The 21817-nt window shown below is 35.7% G+C and overlaps 2 protein-coding genes and 1 long non-coding RNA gene across 5 annotated transcripts; 2 read left to right on the forward strand and 1 right to left on the reverse strand.

Annotated features, from left to right (window-relative positions):
• Positions 999-4769, forward strand: LOC109721002. 3 transcript variants are annotated; one of them, XM_020248389.1, is made up of 3 exons: positions 999-1165; positions 2560-2680; positions 3650-4769. In XM_020248389.1, exons 2-3 carry the CDS (start codon positions 2578-2580, stop codon positions 4687-4689), a joined length of 1143 nt encoding a protein of 380 aa, XP_020103978.1. In that variant the 5' UTR covers positions 999-1165; positions 2560-2577; the 3' UTR covers positions 4690-4769. The 3 variants fall into 3 exon arrangements, with proteins under 3 accessions (XP_020103978.1, XP_020103979.1, XP_020103980.1); XM_020248390.1 differs by lacking the exon at positions 2560-2680 and adding an exon at positions 2913-2980; XM_020248391.1 differs by lacking the exon at positions 2560-2680.
• LOC109721076 lies at positions 7943-8407 on the reverse strand. Its single transcript, XM_020248495.1, has one exon. It carries the CDS (start codon positions 8405-8407, stop codon positions 7943-7945), a length of 465 nt encoding a protein of 154 aa, XP_020104084.1.
• LOC109721416 lies at positions 15934-19276 on the forward strand. The gene is made up of 2 exons (XR_002219217.1): positions 15934-16137; positions 17451-19276. It is a non-coding gene; the product is annotated as an uncharacterized LOC109721416 (long non-coding RNA).

Genomic DNA, 21817 nt, shown 5'->3' on the forward strand with positions numbered 1-21817 from the left:
TTTAATACAGAAACTACCAAATTATATTAATAAAATAAAATTATCATAATATGTTTTTAGAGAAACTAATATTATAAAAATCTCACTTTACACTATAATTATTTTAAGTATTTATAAATTTAATGGATTTATAGTTGTATTCATCTCTTGTACTCAATTTAAATTTTTAGGATGATATCAAATTTGTACAAGAATATTTTAGTTCCTTTAAATTAAAATTTTTTTTTTAAAAAAAAGAATTACGAAGGAAGGAGATAGGTTTCTAAATCCCTCATTCTAAGGGATTATATGATTCCACAAAAAAAAATTTATTCATGCTTGCATCAAATTTCTATAATAAAATAAATATAGGATTTTATTATGCTGACATCTCATTTCTGAATATCTTAAAAATATTGTGAACCAAACCCTAAATGGCGATCACTCAACTTTTTATTTTAATATAAAAATAAATATAAATAAAAATAGTGTAAAATACTATTTTTATTGGACTTATAGAAGTAAAATATAAATTGGAAATGACTTATACTGAAATTGAAATGGAAACAGAAAATTTAGAATTTCTTGTAAGAAGCGGGGCTGATATTTTAGTAGAAAATTCACAGTGTCAGAAAATTATGAAAATTAGAGAATATGTCGGAATTATTTTTATGATGCGAGATTTAAAGTTTCATGTCATTCCGACACCCGAAAAGTGAAAAATAAAATCTGACTGCTATCTGCTAGAGATTCAGGTCGGTAGAGTTTTCGGGGACCAAAAATAGTCCAAACTGAAAAGTTAAGATATCGTTCTTCTTATTAATTTTAATCGAGCCCGATTGTCAAATTTGAGAGCAAACGGACATTTAGAAGAGCTCCGGCGAAAAGTATCAGATTATGAACTGTTAAACTGAAAACTAGAAAGGTAATTACAGCCATGTGGTGGGGTTTAGTTGCAATTTTTTCTGATCTTATCTACAGTAGCTTAGCCCCAGCTGCTACGTGTTGAGAATCCTCCCTTCTTTCTTCTCTTTTCATTTTCTTTCTTTCCCTCTCTCTCTCTCTCTAAACCGTCGGAATTGGTGGAGTTGTGAGGGAAAAGGTTGGTGGAGGGTTGTTCCTGATGCTTTGAGCTGGGAGGAAGCTATTGAGCAAGGAACCCGGTTGAGGAAGCTTCCAATTTGAGGTAAGGTTGCTGAAATTCCTGATTTGAGTTATGTTAGCTACTCTAAAAAGGGTCTAAGATGTAAACTATGGTTGCTAAAGTTCTAGATGCCATGGAAAATAGACCTAGAGCAAATTAGTTGTTGTGTGAAGTTATATGAAGCATGAAACCTGAAGTAGAGTGGCTGTTATGGTGTTAGGGTTTATGTTACTTATCCTAAGAAGGATTTAAATTGAGGTTCGTAGCTTCTAGAGCTTGAGGCTGCCATGAGAAACCTAGAGAACAAGCCNACTCTATATATATATATATATATATATATATATATATAGAGTTGAGCTATGATACTTTTACAAGTATCACCATCATGGTGCTATTAGGTTTTAAGTCATTGGATCTACTTTTTGATTATTAATAGCCCTTAGATTAAACACTATTCCATCTACCACCACCTACCACCATTATCTCAACCTCACATCTCTCCATCCAAGGGCTAAAAACACACAAGTATCACCCCCATGATACTTTTACAAGTATTCTAGCCCTACTCTATATATATATATATAGAGAGAGAGAGAGAGTAAACATAGGAATGGTTATTAGAAATGAAATCTGAGCGAAGTTAACCATAATTCCTGGTTATGGTTTATGGTATTTAACCTAGAGAAAAGGTTTAGCTTGAGGTTTTGAATTCTAAAACTTGTATGTGCTATAAAAACCTAGTGGAAAGTTGAATATATATAACATATGTACGTGAATTGCGGTTTGTATATGAAGTTGTAGAAAGATGGATAAAATTTGAGTTTAATCTCTTTTATTCCTCAATGAAGGAAAGTTCGACGTGTTCGGAAGCTTAAATTGATATTCCGACGAACTTACGGCGCGCTAATTAAGAAAAACCTCGTTTTGCTTTCGTTTGCGGTGGGTCAATAGGAATTGGTGCTTGTAAATTCCGAAGCTCTAGTTCTAGCATTTTGGCATCCCTACGAGGTTGGTGGTGCGCACCACCAACCTCGTAGGGATGCCAAAATGCTATCCGAAATCTTCAAATCCCTCTTTATGTCTATGTCGCCATATTGAGCATACATATATATGAATTGTATTGTATTCATGCATTATAGGAAAAATGTTATTATGTAAATATGAATTAAGCAATTGAGCAATTGAGCATGTTCGATGTAGAGAACTTGTGGACCATAGATTATGAACATAGAAACCCTATGAATGTGTGAATTTATTGTGGACTATGACAATAGTAAACTTGGTGACATTATGATTAGAAATGGTTAGCATCGAGATTTGGAACTGTTAAACCTAGAATAAAGAACTAGTTAAAGTTTAAAGTGTGGCATTGTCATTCATTAGATCCTCTAAGTGAGGATTAAATCATACTCACATTAGTCTAATGCTCGAGGAAGGTCGCTCCTCCTTGGACGATGAGCTCCGGAGTAGTCATCAACTGGGTTCATCGTAAAAGCCTTCCTAGTGGACGGTCCCGTCGGGAGGTAGCTGAGGGCCCGACAAAAAAGGATTTAGTTGGTGAGTTGTGGTTAACCAGATTAATTGGGTAAAGGTTATTAGTAGCTTGCATGCATATATTATTCTTTTCAGCTTTGTACAAGCATTGTAGTAGATACATGATATAGTTGGTTACTATATGTTCTCTTTTCTTGCCTACATATGCCTGAGTAGACCTAGTGGGTGAGTCGGCGGGGTCGGCAACCGTACCCATTGGGAACTTTTATTAGTACTCACACCACTAACCATGCAGATCCTAGCGCGAGCGGAGTGGTCGATGATCGCGGCAAGAGCCCTGCATCCTAGCTAGTGGACTCCCGAGTATAGCTGTGTACTTTTTTTGGTTTCATGATGTATATATTTGATCAAAGAAATTATGTAAAAATGATGTATAAATGAACATGTAAATGTTGCAAATAACTGGATGTAGTAAACTTTCCAGCTTTATATTTTGTTTAAAGTTTTTAAGATACAATGAATGCATGTTTAGCTAGTTTACATTCACTTGTGCTTATTGCTTGCCCTCGTACAAGCCATATATATTGAAATGTTATCATGGGTTTATTCCTTTCTTTATACATGTATTCGTTGTTGTTGAGCCTTGGACGGACAGGGGAGGTGCTGTCCGTTCGGCATCTGTGTACGGGCCCGAATCGACCAAATTGGCGATAGCGGAACATAACAGATTAAATGGTATCAGAGCAAGCGACAAGTGAAAGTTTAGGATGGACCTAGGGACTTTAGGATTGGAAACCTAAGGAACTAGGAATGCAAGTGACGTGAATCAAATGATAGCGAAAGCTAAATGAATTGGGTTAGTTGTCCGTATGTCTCTAATGTTCATTAGGGGCTGATCTAAGTAATTATTTGTACACAACTTGAGGAGTTATGTTGGTGGCCAACAACATAGAGCCTAGGGATGAGTACAAATACACTTGATTGCTTTCGCCTGATTAGTTTTGTTTAACTAACTTGAATGTTACGTTCCAGGAGTAATGGCACCACGGCGTTCCACGAGATCTACTCAAGCATCGCCTCCTAGGATGCCTGAGCAGTCTGGATTTGATGAGGTTCGAGAGCTGCGTGCTCAAGTGACCGCGTTAGCTCGGTCAATGCAGCGGCAGGAGGAGCGAATAGAGAGGCTGCAGGATTTGGTGTCGCGGCAGGCGACAGCGGCTGCACCTGTGAGTCAGGATATGCCTGCACCTGCGGCGTCGGCGACAGCATCTCCTGTTCCGGCGACTACTCCTCCAGTGGCTGCTGGCCCTTCATTTCCCGATAAAGCCGCGTTAGAGGCCGAGCAGGAGCGATCGCTTACAGTGTTGACAGCGTTCATGAAGTTTAATCCTCTTATGTTTGACGGAGACGTGAAAGACCCTTGGGCGATGGAGTCGTGGCTTACTTCTATGGAAGTGTTATTTGAGGATATTTATACTTTGGAGCAGGACAAAGTTTATTTAGCCGCGCATTGTTTTGAGAGATCAGCTCAGGTTTGGTGGAAAAGGGTCAAGAAAAATCGATCTCCAAATCTTCCACCGATTACTTGGAATGAATTTCGCGACCTACTGTTTATGGAGCACTTTCCAGATAGTGATAAAAGGAAGATGAAAGAAGATTTTTGCAAGTTGAGACAAGAAAATCGTTCAGTGCGAGAGTATGAATGGGAGTTTTCACACTTGGTGAACTGTGTTCTGAGTATGATTCATGGGGATCGAGATCGGGCAGAATGTTTTGAGAGGGGGTTGCGACCCGAGATATTCGAGGTGATACATGCCTTCAAGTTAAAGACTTTTGAGGAAGTTTTGGAGCGAGGTAATGCGATTGCGCGTGATGAACGCGATTCGTTTGAAAGGGAAAAGGAAAGGGAAAAAGGAAAGAAGCGGACCACAAGTGGTTCCGGGGGACAGTCAAGTTCTAAACGGCCTCCTCGGTATCCACAAGCACAGTCGAAGTATCAGGGACCTTCCATATGTGTTATTTGTGGCGGGAATTATCGACCATCGACCTGTTCACAGCGTAAGGGGAGGTGATATAGGTGCAACCAGCCTGGACACATGATTCGGGAGTGCCCGAGTGGAGCATCGCCTGCCCCGTCAGCCGCATCAGTTCAGTCGACCCCGAGACAGCGTGCGCGTCTTCCACCCGCTATGTCTGTTGGACGCTCATTTGTGCGGCGTCAGCCTGAGGGATCCCGACCTGCACCGAGTGGTTGTGTTTTTGCTGCTCAGGTAGAGGAGCCTGCCGTGGTAGACGATGTCGTGGCAGGTATTGTTTTAATTAAAGGCACTAGATCTCGAGCATTATTTGATACAGGTGCATCGAACTCATTCATTACTAGATCATTTGCTAAAACACATGATATCAGATTTCAGATAGTACGGATGCTTGGTGGGTTTATGCTCCTGAGCACACTTTTAGTGTCGACGAAGAATGTGCGGCTTGTCCGGTTCAGGTTGGTGATTGGATTATGCCGGCAGATTTGCTAGTGCTGAGCCGTATGAAGGGCTTCAACTTAATCCTTGGAATGGATTGGCTCTCGAAATACTACGCTACTATTGATTGTGAGAGTAAAGTGATAATTTTTTGTGAGCCGGGTCAGAAGGAGGTTGTGTATCGTGCGTGTAAGAGTTCGCTCTTTGCTTTGACAGTGTCGACGTCGAGGGCGAGAAAGTTAATCAATAGTGGTTGCATAGCTTATTTGGCAATGATTGTGGAGACTAAGAAGGAACTTCCGGCAATTGGGGATATTCCAATAGTTCGAGAGTTTCCGGATGTATTTCCTGCGGAGTTACCAGGATTGCCACCGAACTGGGAGATTGAGTTCGTCATTGACTTAGTTCCCAGGACGGCGCTAATTTCGAAGGCTTCGTACAGAATGGCACCGGCTGAATTAAGGGAGTTGAAAGCGCAATTGCAGGATTTGCTAGACAAGGGCTTTGTAAAGCCTAGTGTGTCACCTTGGAGAGCTCCAGTGTTATTTGTAAAGAAGAAGGACAGAACACTTTGGCTTTGCGTTAACTATCGCGAGCTGAACAAGGTTACAATTAAGAATAAGTATCCATTGCCCCAAATTGATGATTTGTTCGATCAGTTGCAAGGGTCGCGGGTATATTCAAATATTGATCTTCAGTCAGGTTATCACCAATTGAAGATCAAGCCAAAGGACGTGCACAAAACAGCGTTTCGCACTCGTTATGGTCACTACGAGTTCACGGTGATGCCATTTGGGCTTACTAATGCCCCTGCAGCATTCATGGATCTAATGAATCGGATCTTTAAGCCGTTGTTTGATCGATATGTCGTAGTGTTCATAGACGACAGTGTGCGGCTTAAAGATGACATCGATGTGTCGTAGTGTTCATAGACGACATATCGATCCAACAACGGCTTAAAGATCCGATTCATTAGATCCATGAATGCTGCAGGGGCATTAGTAAGCCCAAACGGCATTACCGTGAACTCATAATGACCATACCGCGTACGGTACGCCGTTTTGTGCACATCTTTCGATTTAATCTTTAGTTGATGATACCCCGACTGGAGATCAATATTTGAATATACCCGCGACCCTTGCAACTGATCGAACAAATCATCAATTCGAGGCAACGAATACTTATTCTTAATTGTAACCTTGTTCAGCTCACGATAGTCAACGCAAAGCCGAAGCGTTCCGTCCTTCTTCTTTACAAATAACACTGGAGCTCCCAAAGGTGACACACTAGGCTTTACAAAGCCCTTGTCCAGCAAATCCTGTAACTGCGCTTTCAACTCCCTTAATTAGCCGGTGCCATTCTGTACAGAGCCTTTGAAATTGGCGCCGTCCTGGGAAATAAGTCAATGACGAACTCAATCTCCCGATCCGGTGGCAATCCCGGTAACTCCACAAAAAATACATCAGGAAACTCTCGAACTGTTGGAATATCCCCAATTGCCGAAAGTTCCTTCTTAGTCTCCACAATCGTTGCCAAATAAACTATGCATCCACTATTGATTAACTTTCTCGCCCTCGACGTCGACACTGTCAAAGCAAAAAGCGAACTCTTACACGCACAATACACAACCTCCTTCTGACCCGGCACACGAAAAGTTATCACTTTACTCTCACAATCAATAGTAGCGTAGTATTTCGAGAGCCAATCCATTCCAAGGATTAAGTCGAAGCCCTTCATATGGCTCAGTACTAGCAAATCTGCCGGCATAATCCAATCACCAACCTGTACCGAACAAGCCGCACACTCCTCGTCGACACTAAAAGTGTGCTCAGGAGCATAAACTCACCAAGCATCCGTACTATCCGAAATCTCGATATCATGTGTTTTAGCAAACGATCTACTAATGAATGAGTTCGATGCACTTGTATCAAATAATGCTTGAGATCTAATGCTTTAATTAAAACAATACCTGCCACGACATCGTCTACCATGGCAGGCTCCTCTACCTGAGCAGCAAAAACACAACCACTCGGTGCAGGTCGGGATCCCTCAGGCTGACGCCGCACAAATGAGCGTCCAACAGACATAGCTGGTGGAAGACCCGCACGCTGTCTCGGAGTCGACTGAACTGATGCGGCTAACGGGGCAGGTGATGCTCCACTCCGGCACTCCCGAATCATGTGTCTAGGTTGGCCCTACCTATAACACCTCCCCTCACGCTGTGAACAGGTCGACAGTCAATGATTCCCGCCACAAATAACACATCTGGAAGCTCCCTGATACTTCGACTATGCTTGTGGATACCGAGGGGGCCATTTAGAACTTGACTGTCCCCCGGAACCACTTGTGGTCCGCTTCTTTCCTTTTTCCCTTTCCTTTTTCCTTTCAAACGATTCGCGTTCATCATTGTAAGGACTGAGATTTTTGCAGTGTAGCTAAACTCTCAGTTGACGATGTTTTTGTGTGTAATTTAATTACAAAAGCACTCGTCAAGTTTCGGGCGAAAATGAGTTAAAACGGAAATTCTATGCGATTTCCAAGTTTCACTTAAAGTGAATAGTAACTCGATTTTTCGNAGGTTGAAAAAAAAAAAAAAAAATGGCACGTTTTCCGCAACTCTGTTTTCAAAATGGCTTTTAAAATCGGCCCCGGGGCGTGACAATCATGCGCAATCGCATTACCTCACTCCACCCAAAGAGCACGATCCAAAACTTCCTCAAAAGTCTTCAACTTGAAGGCATGTATCACCTTGAATATCTCCGGTCGCAACCCCCTCTCAAAACATTCTGCCCGATCTCGATCCCCATGAATCATACACGGAACACAGTTCACCAAGTGTGAAAACTCCCATTCATACTCTTGCACTAAACGATTTTCTTGTCTCAACTTGCGAAAATCTTCTTTCATCATCCTTTTTATCACTATTAGGAAAGTACTCCATGAACAGTAGGTCGCGAAATTCATTCCAAGTACTCGGTGGAAGATTTGGAGATCGATTTTTCTTGACCCTTCTCCACCAAACTTGAGCTGATCTCTCAAAACAATGTGCGACTAAATGAACTTTGTCCTGCTCCAAAGTATAAATATCCTCAAATAACGCTTCCATAGAAGTAAGCCACGACTCCATCGCCCAAGGGTCTTTCACGTCTCCGTCAAACATAGGAGGATTAAATGTCATGAACGCTGTCAACACTATAAGCGATCGCTCCTGCTCGGCCTTTAACGCGGCTCTATCGGGAACTGAAGGGCCAGCAGCCACTGGAGGAGTAGTTGCCAGAACAGGAGATGCTGTTGCCGACGCCGCAGGTGTAGGCATATCCTGACTCACAGGTGCAGCCGCTGTCGCCTACCACGACACCAAATCCTACAGCCTCTCCATTCGCTCTAACTTTCTCTCTCTAACTCCCTCGCTTCTATCTCTCGCTCTACCTGGAGGCACATGGGCGAGCGCTGGCACGGGCGGGAGCTGAGGGGCGGAGGTGCGGGACTCAAGCGCCGACGCGGGCGTGCGGCGGGCACAGGTGCGGGCCGGCTAGGACGTGGGCACGAGGCGAGCTGGCGCGGACACGGGCGCGGGTCGCGGGCGGGCGGGGGCGCCAGCTAGCACGGGCTCTCGCGCGTAGGTTGGCCCAGTGTGGGTGGAGCCCAGCTGGGGGAGAGAGGAGGGTGTTTTTTCTTTTTTTTAAACTTCAATTTTTACTCTCTTTATATATGGAAAAAAAATTTATAATCTTTTTTTAAGTCCAATTTTATTTTTTATTTGTTATTATAAAAATTTTAAATATATAAATAATTTTTCAATAGTTTAAACTATTTGTATTAAATATAAATTTTTATTTTATAATATTTGGTATCTAGATTAGATTATAGATTAAAAAATAAAAAAATATTGATGGAGTTTAAACTAATTTTATATTTTACGAAATTTAATTTTGAGCATCTAAGTGATACATTCATATTTTTATATTTTTGTTAAAAAAGTTATTTATTGAACAGTTTTTAAAACTATTAAATTTGATTACTTTTTAAATAAAATTGTTAGAATACTATAATTATTCAAAATTAAGAAAATATTAATAAAATTTATTTTTTGTAATGTACTAAATAACTTTTTTTATTGTAAAATTTTAATAATTATATATTTTAATTGACTATTCGCTGCGAAGTGCGGCCCTGCACTAGTAAACTTCAAATGGCACTTTGCATTCCCTACGGTTTAACTTTTATTTCATCAAAAAATTTTATATCAAATAAGATGGCAAAGTAAAAAAAAAAAAAAAAAAAAAAAAATTGAAAAATCACATAGCGGCAAAGTGAAAAATATGCTACACTATAGGATAGCTAAATGTAATTTTTTAAACCATAAGATGACAAGGTAAAAATGAGCTAAACCATAGGAGACAAATTACAACCTTTTGAATCAAGGAGAGAGGGGCAAAGTGAAAATGCACCATACTATATGGGGTAATTTAAAGTTCGCCCTATAATTTTATTGGTAAAAATGTACAAAACATAAATTTAGTAAAATAGTCAAAGGGTAAAAATGTACGAAGCATAAATTTAGGAAAATAGTCATAGGGTTGAGTAAGTTTGTCACACCCCAATAATTTCACATCGGATAGGAATGGGAATGTGATTGGGTATATAAGAGACTTAGACAATAGTAATAATAACTGAGTTTAAGCATTTTAGACCGGTGGTTGGGCCCAACGAGTTATTATTGCTAGTAGGTTGGATCGTTACATTTGGTATCAGAGCCAATCACCAGCCGGAAATGTGTGACGAGTTTCGGCTGAACCAGGGTCTGAAAGACAAGATGATAGGCTATGTCGGAGTCTGTATGATAAGGTGACCGGCTATGTCAGGGTCTGGATGACAAGGCTAGTGAGACGAGTCTCACATCGCCTAGTGATCTTGGGCTGTGTGTGTAATTGGACTGAGGAAGACGTCAGGGCCTTAATGGGGGGAATCTGTCACACCCCAATAATCCCACATCGGATAGAAATGGGGATGTGATTGGGTTTATAAGAGATTTAGACACTAGCAATAATAATTTGGCTTAAGCATTTTAGGCCGGTAGTTGGGCCCAACGAGTTATTATTGCCAGTGGGTTGGGTCGTTACAACGTTGTTCATTGAATAGTATAATCTAATGCATGAAAATAGTCAAAGGGTTAAATATAACGGTGAAAAATTCGGTAGCACCAAGCGCTTGATGTTATCGATAGTATCTCAGCCGGACTCTATATAGAACTAGGCTAGAATACTACCAATAGCACCAAGTTATCGATGCTATCAGGTTTTCAGCCTTTGGACGAAAGAATGTACGGTTAGGATGATGTTGGCCCCCTAGGGTTGAGTAAGCTGTTGGTTGAATAATATAATCTAACGAGTGAAAACATCAAAGGGTTAAATCTAACGGTGGAAAACACGGTAGCACCAAGCGCTCGGTGCTATCGATAGTTATCCCAGCCGGACTATATATATATATATATATATATATATATATATATATATATATATATATATATAGAGTGAGGCTCTATCATGATCGAAGCACGAGCCTTCCGTGCTTCCAGCTCGTTTTTTATGTGCGACTTTCGAATCGTCGATCGTCCGTTAAACTTGATCTAGGTATTTGAATACCTAGAAAATAAATTTTAATTTTCGATATCATTTGCCTAGTGATCGAATGGGCTCAAAATCAACGAATTTCAATGCCGTAGTGAGCCGTTTGCCAAGTTTAACGGTTAAAATATTCAAATCACGTGAAATTTTGATAGAAAATTCTTTATACATATAAAACAAGATCAATATCTTTAATTTAAAATTTTAATGTCATATTTATATTTTGTAAGATTTTTATTTTCACGTTGATTTTGAGCCCCTTCGTTCACTAGGCAAATGATATCGAAAAATATAAAATTTATTTTCTAGGTACTCAAAATACTCTAAGACAAGTTAACGGAGTCGATCGACGATTCGAAAGTCGGCAATATCGAAAACGAGCTGGAAGCACGGAACTCTCCATGCTTCGATAGCATATAGGCCTCACTCTAATACATAATAATATATATATAATATATATATTAATATATATATAATATATAATATATAGTCCGCCTACTATGCTATCGGTAGGCACGGGCCTCCCGTGCTACAAGTTGTTTCCAATGATGCGGCTTCCAAATCGACGATTGGTTCCTTAAGCTTGATCTACACTATTAAAAGTATTTGGAAACTAAATTTTATAATTTTTCATATCATTTACCATCAAACAAAATAGTCTAAAATGAACCGGCTGAAATAAAAAATTCATAAAAAATGATGATAAAATATTAAATTCAAGATCAGATATAATGATTACTCTAAATATGAAAAGAATTTTCTATAAAATTTCATCGGATTTAGATTGTTTTACACCGTTAAACTCACAAACAGGCCACACGCCATTAAAAGGTCAATTTTGAGATTTTTTGAGCACTTAGTCAAATGATGTCGAAAATTATGAAATTTAGTTCAAATACTTTAATATGTAGATAAGTCTAACGGAACCGACTATCGAATTGAAGCCGCATCATCGAAACAACTTGGTAGCACGGGAGGTCGCGTGTATCCCGATAATATAGCAGCTGAGCCTAATAAATCATATATATAATATATATATATATATATATATATATATATAAGAGAGAGAGAGAGAGAGAGAGTTGGACCTGTCTACTATTAGTAGCCAAAAATCTGCATTATTCTACTCCAGTTTTTAGACTTTGGATAACTTCTTTCATTATTTCTAACTCATTGGATAAATACTATAACCCAGTGGGGACACTCAACCCAGAGGGAGCGCACTCAACTCTAACAACTAATATCGATCCTGACCTATAATTTTTATCCAAGGGTTAAAAACTATGATAGCAAAGACGAGCAATTTACTACTTAATACTATTCGCGCATAATCTATATATATATATATAAAATATATATATAATATATATATATATAATATAAATATATATAGAACTAGGCTACTATGCTATTAATAGCACCAAGTCATTGGTGCTACCAAGTTTTTGGCCATTGATTTAAGAGATGTGTGGTTAGGATGATGTGGACCCCCTAGGATTAAGTGGGTGGTTGGTTGGTTGAATAGTATAATCTAACGAGTGAAAATAATCAAAAGGGTAGATCTAACGGCGGAAAACTTGGTAGCACCAAGTGCTTCGTGCTATTAATAGCATAGTAGCAGATCTCTCTCTCTCTCTCTCTCTCTCTCTCTCTCTCTCTATATATATATATATATATATATATATATAGTCCGGTTACTATTATGAGTACGAACGCCCTCGTACTCATAAGTCGTTTTCAATGATAGAGCTTCCGAATCAACGATCTATACTGCTAAACATTATTTAGAACATTTAAAATTTTTAGAAATCAAATTTCACAATTTTTCGGCATCATTTACCTTACTATTAAAAGGTCACAAAATTGACAATTTTTAACTGCTGATATGAAATATTTGTTAATTTAACTGTGTAAAAGAATTGAAATATGTTAAATTTTTAATAGAAAATTCTATTCACTAACTAAATAAAGATCAATAACTCCGATAATAAATTGAAGGATCCGATCATCCGATGTCGTTCGATTTTGACCGTTCATTTTATGCCCACTTGATGGATTTTATTATGATTTCAAAAAATTATAAAATTTATTTTTTAGAAGTTTCAAATACTCTATATTATATTTAACGGAGTGGATTGTCGATTCGGAAGCTCCAATATTAAAAACAACTTATGAGTACGAAGGACTTTATACTCATAAGAGTATAATAACTCTACTCATCTATATATATATATAGAGAGAGAGAGAGAGAGAGAGAGAGATGAGCTAGAATACTATCGATAGCAAACGGGCTCCGTTGCCACCCATTTGTTTTCGATGATGGAGCCTCCAAATTGACGATCGGCACCATTGAACAGGATCTATACCACTTGAAGTGTTTAGAAATCAAATTTCATACAATTTCAACATTGTTCTCTTATCCATCGAGTGGACACAAAAATAAAAGGCTAAAAATGAATATTCTTTAAAAAATGATGATAGGAGTCTTGTAATCAAGATCAAGAGTATAGACCTTGTTTTAAATAGTTTAAAGAATTTTATAATAAAAATTTAATTGATTTGGATATCTTTACGCCGTTAAACGAGAAAACGCCTCATATCGACCATTAAAATTACAAAATTTGAAACCTTTTGATCATTAGGCAAATAATGTCGAAAAGATTTCAAATTTGATTTCTAAACATTTCAAGTGGTATAGATCATGTTCAACGGTGTCAATCGTCGATTTGAGGCACTCCATCACGAAAACAATGGTGCAGCGGAGCCCGTTTGGGCTATCGAATAGTATCTGCTCAACTTTATATAATATTATAATATATATATATTATGGCCTGGTACTATCCTATTATGAGTATATGGAGCCCTCGTACTCTAAGTTGTTTTCCGATTTGATGGAGCTTCGAATCGACGTGACCACTCCGTTAAATATGGATCTAAGTATTTTGAAACTTCTAGAAAATAAATTTCGTAATTTTCGAAATCATAATAAAGTCCATCAAGCGGGCATAAAATGAACAGTCAAAAATCGAACGACATCCTAAAAAAGATGATCGGATCCTTCATTCGAGATCGGAGTTATTGATCTTATCTAGGTGTGAATAGAATTTTCTATCAAAAATTCAACAAATTTCGATTCTTTTACACCGCTAAACTAGCAAGTATCCCATACCGGCCGTTAAAAATTGTCAATTTTGTGAGCTTTTGATCGTAAGGTAAATAATATCAAAAAATTATAAAATTTGATTTCTAGAAGTTTTAAATACTGTAAATAACATTTAACGATATGAATCGTCGATTCGAAAGCTATATCATCGAAAACAATTTATGAGTACAAGAGCGATCGTACTCATAATAGTATAGCAGCCGAACCCTCTCTCTCTCTCTCTCTCTCTCTCTCTATATATATATATATATATATATATATATATATATATATATATACACACACACTCCTTAAGGTGTGTTTGGTTCAGATTATCTTGTTAGGATTAGAGGTAATCCTATCAAAATTGCTATGTTCGGTTCATTCAGTCTTTAACTTTTTGGGTAGTGTAAAATTACTCCAAAAATAATATCATGTAAAGAATGGGTATCTCGTATTACTAATGGCTGAGTTATCTTGCATGTTATGTAAAATTATAAGTCTATCCATCCAATGTCCCCAAACACTTTCAACAACATCATTTATCTCTCTTTCTCCCTCTGTTTCTATCCTCCCACCAACAAAAAGAAATATTTAATTTTTTTTAAAATTAAAAATAGCAATTTGATCTATAGTTAGTTAATTCAGATTCGGTAAAAATTCGATAAAGATATAATACAAATAAAATTTATATCCTAATTTTTAAATTTGTTGAAAAATATAGCTTAAAAAACGGTCCGCGAATTATTTGGGTACACGATATATACAGAAATGATATGTTCATCAATTAAAAATTCGGGATAAAAAATTCGGCTACTAAATTAAACTTTTTCTTTCTAAATTTATGCTACTAGCATAAAAAGTTATAATTCTTAAAATTATAAGAATAGAGCTATGAAATAAAGTAAATTAAGTTAAAAAAAAAAGAAAAACCTTGGAATACCACCCTTGTGGACCTGTGGTTTCGAGCTTTCTTATTTTAGTATTCTATGAATTAAAATGTATCACTTTAGTACTCTGTGGTTTCGTTTTTTTTCTTTCTGTTATCCCCTCTGTTAATTTTTTCCGTTATATTAATGATAAAGTTAAAACCATGCACAAGGTACTAAAATAAAAATTCGGTAAATCACAGGGTGCTAGAGTGAATATTCAATAAATTATAAATGGGTATTTAAAATTTTTTGCATATGATTTAATAGAGAGTTAATGGAGGTGCTGACATAAAGAGAAAAATAGAACTACAAGGTACTAAATTGATACATTTTAAACTATATGCTACTAAAATAAAAAAATATGAAACCACAAGGGTAATATTTGAAGTTTATCCTATAAAATAATAGCATACTATATTATACACTACGGTATATAAATAATCAAGAAAAAAATAAATTAAAATAATCTATAATTAAACATAAAATATATAATTTTTTTAGGAGGTGCGAACAGAGAATTCATACTTAAACATAAAATATAAATTAAATCTATTCTTAAACATAAAAAATATAAAATATTTATTTAAATTTTTAATAATTTACGAATCATTCGCAAATAATTCGCGAATTAATTGATCTTCCAAAAATAAATAAAATATTTTTGATATTTTATTAAGGGTAAACTTCAAACACTACCCCCGTGGGTTCACACTTTCTTACTTTATTACCATGTGGTTTAAAGTGTATCAAGTTAGTGTCCTACGATTTCATTTTTATTTTTTATCAGTTTCTCCATTAATATTTCGTTAAATTATATACAAAAAAACTTTAGATACCCAATCTAGATTTATCGAATATTCATTTTAATATTTTTTAGTTTTAACTTTGTCACTAATTTAACGAAAAAAATTAGTGAAATTGATAATAAAAAGATAAAAATAAAATCACATGTAACTAAATTGATACCTTTTAAACTATAGAGTAAAGTGAGAAAGTGTGAAACTAAAGGGTGGTATTTGAAATTTTCCTTTTATTAAAGTACAAGGGGTAAACTAGTAATTTGGTAGATCAAAGGGAGCCCTAATTTCCCCCTCTATAAATACCCGCCGAACTATGCGCATAGCATCTTCGTCGTCGCCACTGCTACACTCCTACTTATCTTCCAGATTTTTTTTTATTTTTTTATTAGGGTTCTACGCACTCTCCTCTCCAAATCACATGCTCGGATCGCCTTTTCGATCGATCCGAAGCTACTACACGAGGGGTGCGAGATCGATCGATCTCAGTGGCGCCTCTGGACGTGCGGTTTCCCCGATCTCGATCTCGTGGATCCTCGCATTTTCTCGTAGGTTCTACATCTCCAATTTTTCCTTCTATTTTTTTGTTTTTTTTTTTTTGGGGTAAATCAGGGTTAGATGTTGATGATTTTTCCAATTCTCTTCTTGAAGTGGATGAACGTGTTTGCGCGATCCATTTTCTCTTAGGCTATGCATCTCCAATTTTCGTATTTTTCCTGGTTTTTTTGGTAAATTAGGGTTCGATGATGATGATTTTTTTGCTTTAACCACACCGAATTCGAAGACCTAAATGGGAGATTTCTCAATTTCATCTCTTTTTTTTTTTTCAAATGCTCTTTTTGCTTGGTTTCATCTTGTGATCTCGCTTCCTCTTCCCGAAGAAGATGAGGATATTTGCGTCTTCGTCTTCTTCGTGGAGAGGAGGGGAGTGAGGGCGAGATTAAGCTTGGAGAGCATGAGATGGGATGAGATGATCTCCTCTTTGTGGAGCTTTGCTATGAGGAAAACCATGGCCATGATACTGAGAACCCCTTTTTTTTTTGCGGGGGGGGCGGNTGAGAACCCCTTTTTTTTTGCGGGGGCGGGATAAAATTCACGCACACAAATCCAATTATATATGTGTGATTTGTAAAGGTACGCTTCTGAACTTTATTTATTTATTTATTTTATTATTTATTCGGATTTGTAATTGCACTGCTTGATTTGAAGGATTCTATATGCTTATTAAGTAATCTTATTTAATTTTATTTTAGAATGTTATGTAAATTCATAGAATGTTTCGTAATTGTTTATGGAAATCATTAATAAGGAGCTTCACAGTTTCGATATCGTCAAATGTTGGTACATTTATCTTTCCTACTTGAAGCTCTAGTTTTTTTATTTTTCATGTAAAAAATGAATGTAGACATTAACTCTAAGGGCTTGTTTGGTTGGTTCACCTATTTCAGATTATGTAATCGGAATGAGATTAATTGATTTCGATAGTTATTGTTTGTTTTACAAAGGTTGTATTCCGATTTTCTTTCCACTTTGGAATGGGAATCGCCCAATCCATTTATGACCCAGTCCGGCTTTGAATCCTAGATTGGAGCAAACCACTTAAAAGGCCTCTCTAAAAATTCTACATGTCTCAATTGTCCAGTCCGATTTTCATTTCAATAATGAATCAAATATTTTTAGATAATTTGTCATTCTATTTTCCACTCCAATGCAATCCAATTTCATTTCTCATTTCCATTCCAATCATGAACTAAGCATGCCCTAATAAGTGATTTTGAAATAGTTCCCTTAACTGTTTTCAATTGAAACCTTTTCGCCTTTTTTTCTTATTGCAATTAATTGTTGCTTTTTTACGAATTAGGGTTCAATGATGATGATTTGCTTTAACCACACCGAATTCGAAGGCCTAAAGGGGAGATTTCTCAATTTCATCTTTTTTTTTTTAGTGCTCTGCTTGCTTGGTTTCATCTTGTGACCTCGCTTCCTCTTCTTGAAGAAGATGAACATATTTACGTCTTCGTCTTCTTCATTTAGAGGAGGGGAGTGAGGGTGAGACTAAGCTTGGAGAGCATGAGATGGGATGGGATGATCTCTTCTTGTGGAGCTTTGTTGTGAGGAAAACTATGGCCCATAATACTGAGAACCCTAATTATGCTTTGGCGAAAATGTATCAAAATTATCTGAATTATAATCATTTTGATTCAAAACTATCTAGTTTTTAATTGTTTTGTTTGTTGCTTAACCTTTCAACTCTTTTTCATATGAACTATGTGATGGTTCCTTTCTTTCTAAGTTTGAGCTTTATTGTATTTTTTTTTTAATGAAACTATAGCTATTTGCATGGTTATAATCAAAGAAAGTGAAAAATTAGGTGTTTTAGTTTGGCATTTTTGTAAAAATTTTACTTCAATTTATTATTTTATTGAGATAATTTTTTTTTCCTTAGATTTTAATATCTTATTTAGTCAATAACCATTAGCTATATTAATTTTATTTGCTAAAATGATCGGAAGGTATTAATGAAATCTCTTATTTAACTAGTTAAAATAACTTAATTTTTTGATCAAATCCCCTTCTTGCAATTCTTCCTTTTTAATATTTATATATTAAAAAAAAACTAAGGGTATGCTAACAAAAAAAATATTGAGAGGCGATTTGAAATGGCATATAATAAAGGGTATTCGAATTTAGAAAGTATTGTAGTGTCAAATTTTACAGAGACTTAGAAGGAAAACAATTATACCTCCAATTATACGTTGTTTGGACACAACTGTTAAAAGAGTAACACTATTTATTTTTATTTTTTTTTACAAAAATTTTGAACCTAAAAAAATGTATTAAGGGGCTCTACTTCATTATGAACCACAAGATATGATGTTCTTGAGTGCCGTGTTTATTATGTGTGGTCAAAATGTTGCTGATGATAAGAGTTGTTTTTTGTTCTGTGAATTTAAATTCAGTTATCTTAATATATATAGATTTACTATGATAAGGAGCATTCATTACAAGAATCAAATATTTTTGTTACGAATATGCAAAAGTCAAAGAGCAAAGCCGGGCAGTGACCCAGAGAAAACCCTAGGCATGGGGTATCTCAATGTCTGATCTGGATTTAGTAGTTTACTGTCGTTCTTCGGGGTGGACATTCTGGAGCTGTATCAGATTAGTAGATAGCTGGTTTTAACTGGGAGGTAAGTTGAGGCAATGGTGAGTTTACTTGTTTGTTGCTGCATGCGGCGAAGTTTTTAGCCGTGCCGCAGGTAAAGCTACGCATTGAAGTTGCGGGCGGCTCATTTCTATTATCACTCAGCAGTGAAGCTGCGGTGTTTCCAACGTCGATAAGGGTGTGGCAGAGTAAGTTTATAGCTCGAGTTGCTGGGGTTTGTTGCATTGCAGATAGTACCGAGCCCCGCTACTCAGCAGTGTATTTTTGTTACAACAATCTAAGTTAGGGGTGTTTCTATTTTTAGCAAGGGCTGCAACTTTCTAGTGTCCAGTTGAATGAGGTGCTGCAGTGAATAGTTAGAATCAAAAGTGGTCTGAATCATCACCCACCTGCTTCTTGATTGCCTGCTTATCGCCTGCTAAAAGTGTGCATTGTAAAACAGCTGCTCTGTTTCAAGGAGGAGGAATTTATACTAAGATACTGTAGGATTCCAACTGCAGATATTTAAGTCGCTTTTTTAATGAACATGCCTTCGTAATGGGGAACTACTATCATTCTAACTGCACATTCGTGGCTAAAAATTTTATTAGTACAAAGGGGTCTAGTAGTCTTACTCTCCCTATGTCTAGTAGTCCTACTCTCTCTCTCTCTCTCTCTCTCTCTCTCTCTCTCTCTATATATATATATATATATACACTAGTCATATGNGCAATGCACGTGAGATTTATTTGAAAATATCAAATAATTTTTTTCTAAAATATATATTCATTTAAAGTTATTAATGAAATTGAAATATAGACTAAATATACTACTATTTTTCAATTATTACTGTTCAAATTAATTGGACTTAATTTGGACAAAGATTTTAATATTTTTTACGCTCTCAAAAGTATATATATATATACAAATTGATTTGAAAAAGATTATAAAAATATTGATACAATTTTAAAAGAATTTTGAATCCTATTGCTCATATTTTGAAAAGTTTTTGCATGTTTTATACATTATATATACTTTATATTTGATAAACGTATATGTAAAAATAAAAAAAATACCAAAAAAAATGCTAAAATAGTATAAATGTACATTAAAAAAATAAAAAATTATCAGGTGAGATCAAAATGCCTTTTTAACTATGACGAAGGTGGTGAAAGTGACAATGTGCAGTCGACATGTACTGGTGCTAGCGATGTGCTAGTGATGGGGACATATTACTAAAAAAACTATTTGAGAAAAATATAGGTGAAAATAAAAAATATATTACTAAAAAAATATCTTCAAAAAAATATATTCTGTGTGTGAATAAATATTATGATGAGATAAAGATTAGATAGTGTAGATATTATATGCAAAGATATGTAGATATTATTTGCGAGTGCATTAAGATATGTTTTATATTTGAAAAACGCATAAGATATTTTGGCGGGTATTACTTTTGAATATTTTACTAAAAAAAATTTAAAAATATAAAATTATATTTAATTAACAATTTAGTTTTGCTTAGGTAGGTATTAAATCTTTTTAGTAATATTTTACGTGATTGGCGCAAGTATTACGTGTGAAAAAGAAAATATTTGATAAGCACGTAAATAGAAAATAACGGATATTTTAATTTATGACGTGTTAATTTATGACACGTTTGAGAAAACGTGTGTGAGAAATAAAATATTTAAGGAACCCCGAAAATATGATATAACGGATATTTTAAGTTATGATGGGAATTACGTTTGAGAAAATACGTAGATATTTGTAAAATACGTAGATAGGAGATAACGAATATTGAGAGTATTTTTGTCAAGAAAAGTGACAGATACTTTTATTTTTAATCGTTGGATGAGATCCAATGGTAAAAATTTAAGATCTATATATATATATATATATATATATATATATATATATATATATATATATATATATATATATATATAATTAATTTTATTAAAATTTAATTTGATAAATGCGATCTAAACTTATTAAAAATGTGAGTCAATTAGCATTCAAACTTGTATTTTGGATACTAAAGTCCTTTGCTTTTGTGCTAGAGACTTTGGCTTTTGCGCTAGGGACGGTTGGTATTTTTCTTTTTCTTGTTGGTGATTTATTTACATTATTTTAATAGATTCGTCTCAACTTTTTTTTTCACATAATTTTTTTATAAAATAATTTAATAACCAATAAGTAGTTATATATATATTTATGTTGCACATATACCAATTTTAATTATTTTTATTTAATAAACTTAATTATTAAATTATTTTATATAACTTTATTTAATTAAATAATTAGACTAATAAAATAATAGAAAAATATAAAAATATAAAATAAATTTTATTATTATAATATTTTTATATTTGCAGTATTGTGTGGGTTTTTCACTAGTACAGTGTGAATCTTGTCTAGGGATGCAAATAAATCCAGTTTGGTGGAGCTCCCGTCACGATCCGTCTCGAATGGGACGATAAGTAGGAACAAAAATATAAAAAAAATATAAATCATTCCAAATTCATCCCGATTCGCCAAGTAAATGAAATGGGAGGCGGGGAGGCTCTTTTCTTTTTTCAGTCCTGGTCCGTCAAAAATTTGTCAAAAATTTATTCCTATCCCAATCTGCCCCAGATAGGACGGTAAGTGAGAGCCAAAAATAAAATGAAAACTAATGCGTCCTGAATCCGTCCCGTCCTAATAAAAAGCCCTTGATAAAAAATGGAGCAGGGGGTGGGAGAATCCTCCCATCCCCCTCCCTAATCCTGACTAACTCCGCCAATTCCTAGACATTTGCATTCTTCTCTCCGTATATTATTAGGGTTTGGAAAAGTGTTGGTGCAGTAGTAATGATCTGAGAATGAAAAAGTGGATATTAATCACTATTCTACTTGGTATCTCTCTCTCTCTCTCTCTCTCTCTCTCTCTCTCTCTATATATATATATATAGTATGTCTTGTGTGCTGTTAAGAGCACGAAGGTCTCTGTAATTCTAAGCCGTTTTTGATGATGAGATTTTTGAATCGACGATCGGTTTCGTTAGACTTGATCTAGCGCATTTGAACTATCTAGAAAATAAA

Source organism: Ananas comosus, linkage group 15, assembly GCF_001540865.1.
Source record: "Ananas comosus cultivar F153 linkage group 15, ASM154086v1, whole genome shotgun sequence".
Classification (NCBI taxonomy): Eukaryota; Viridiplantae; Streptophyta; class Magnoliopsida; order Poales; family Bromeliaceae; genus Ananas; species Ananas comosus.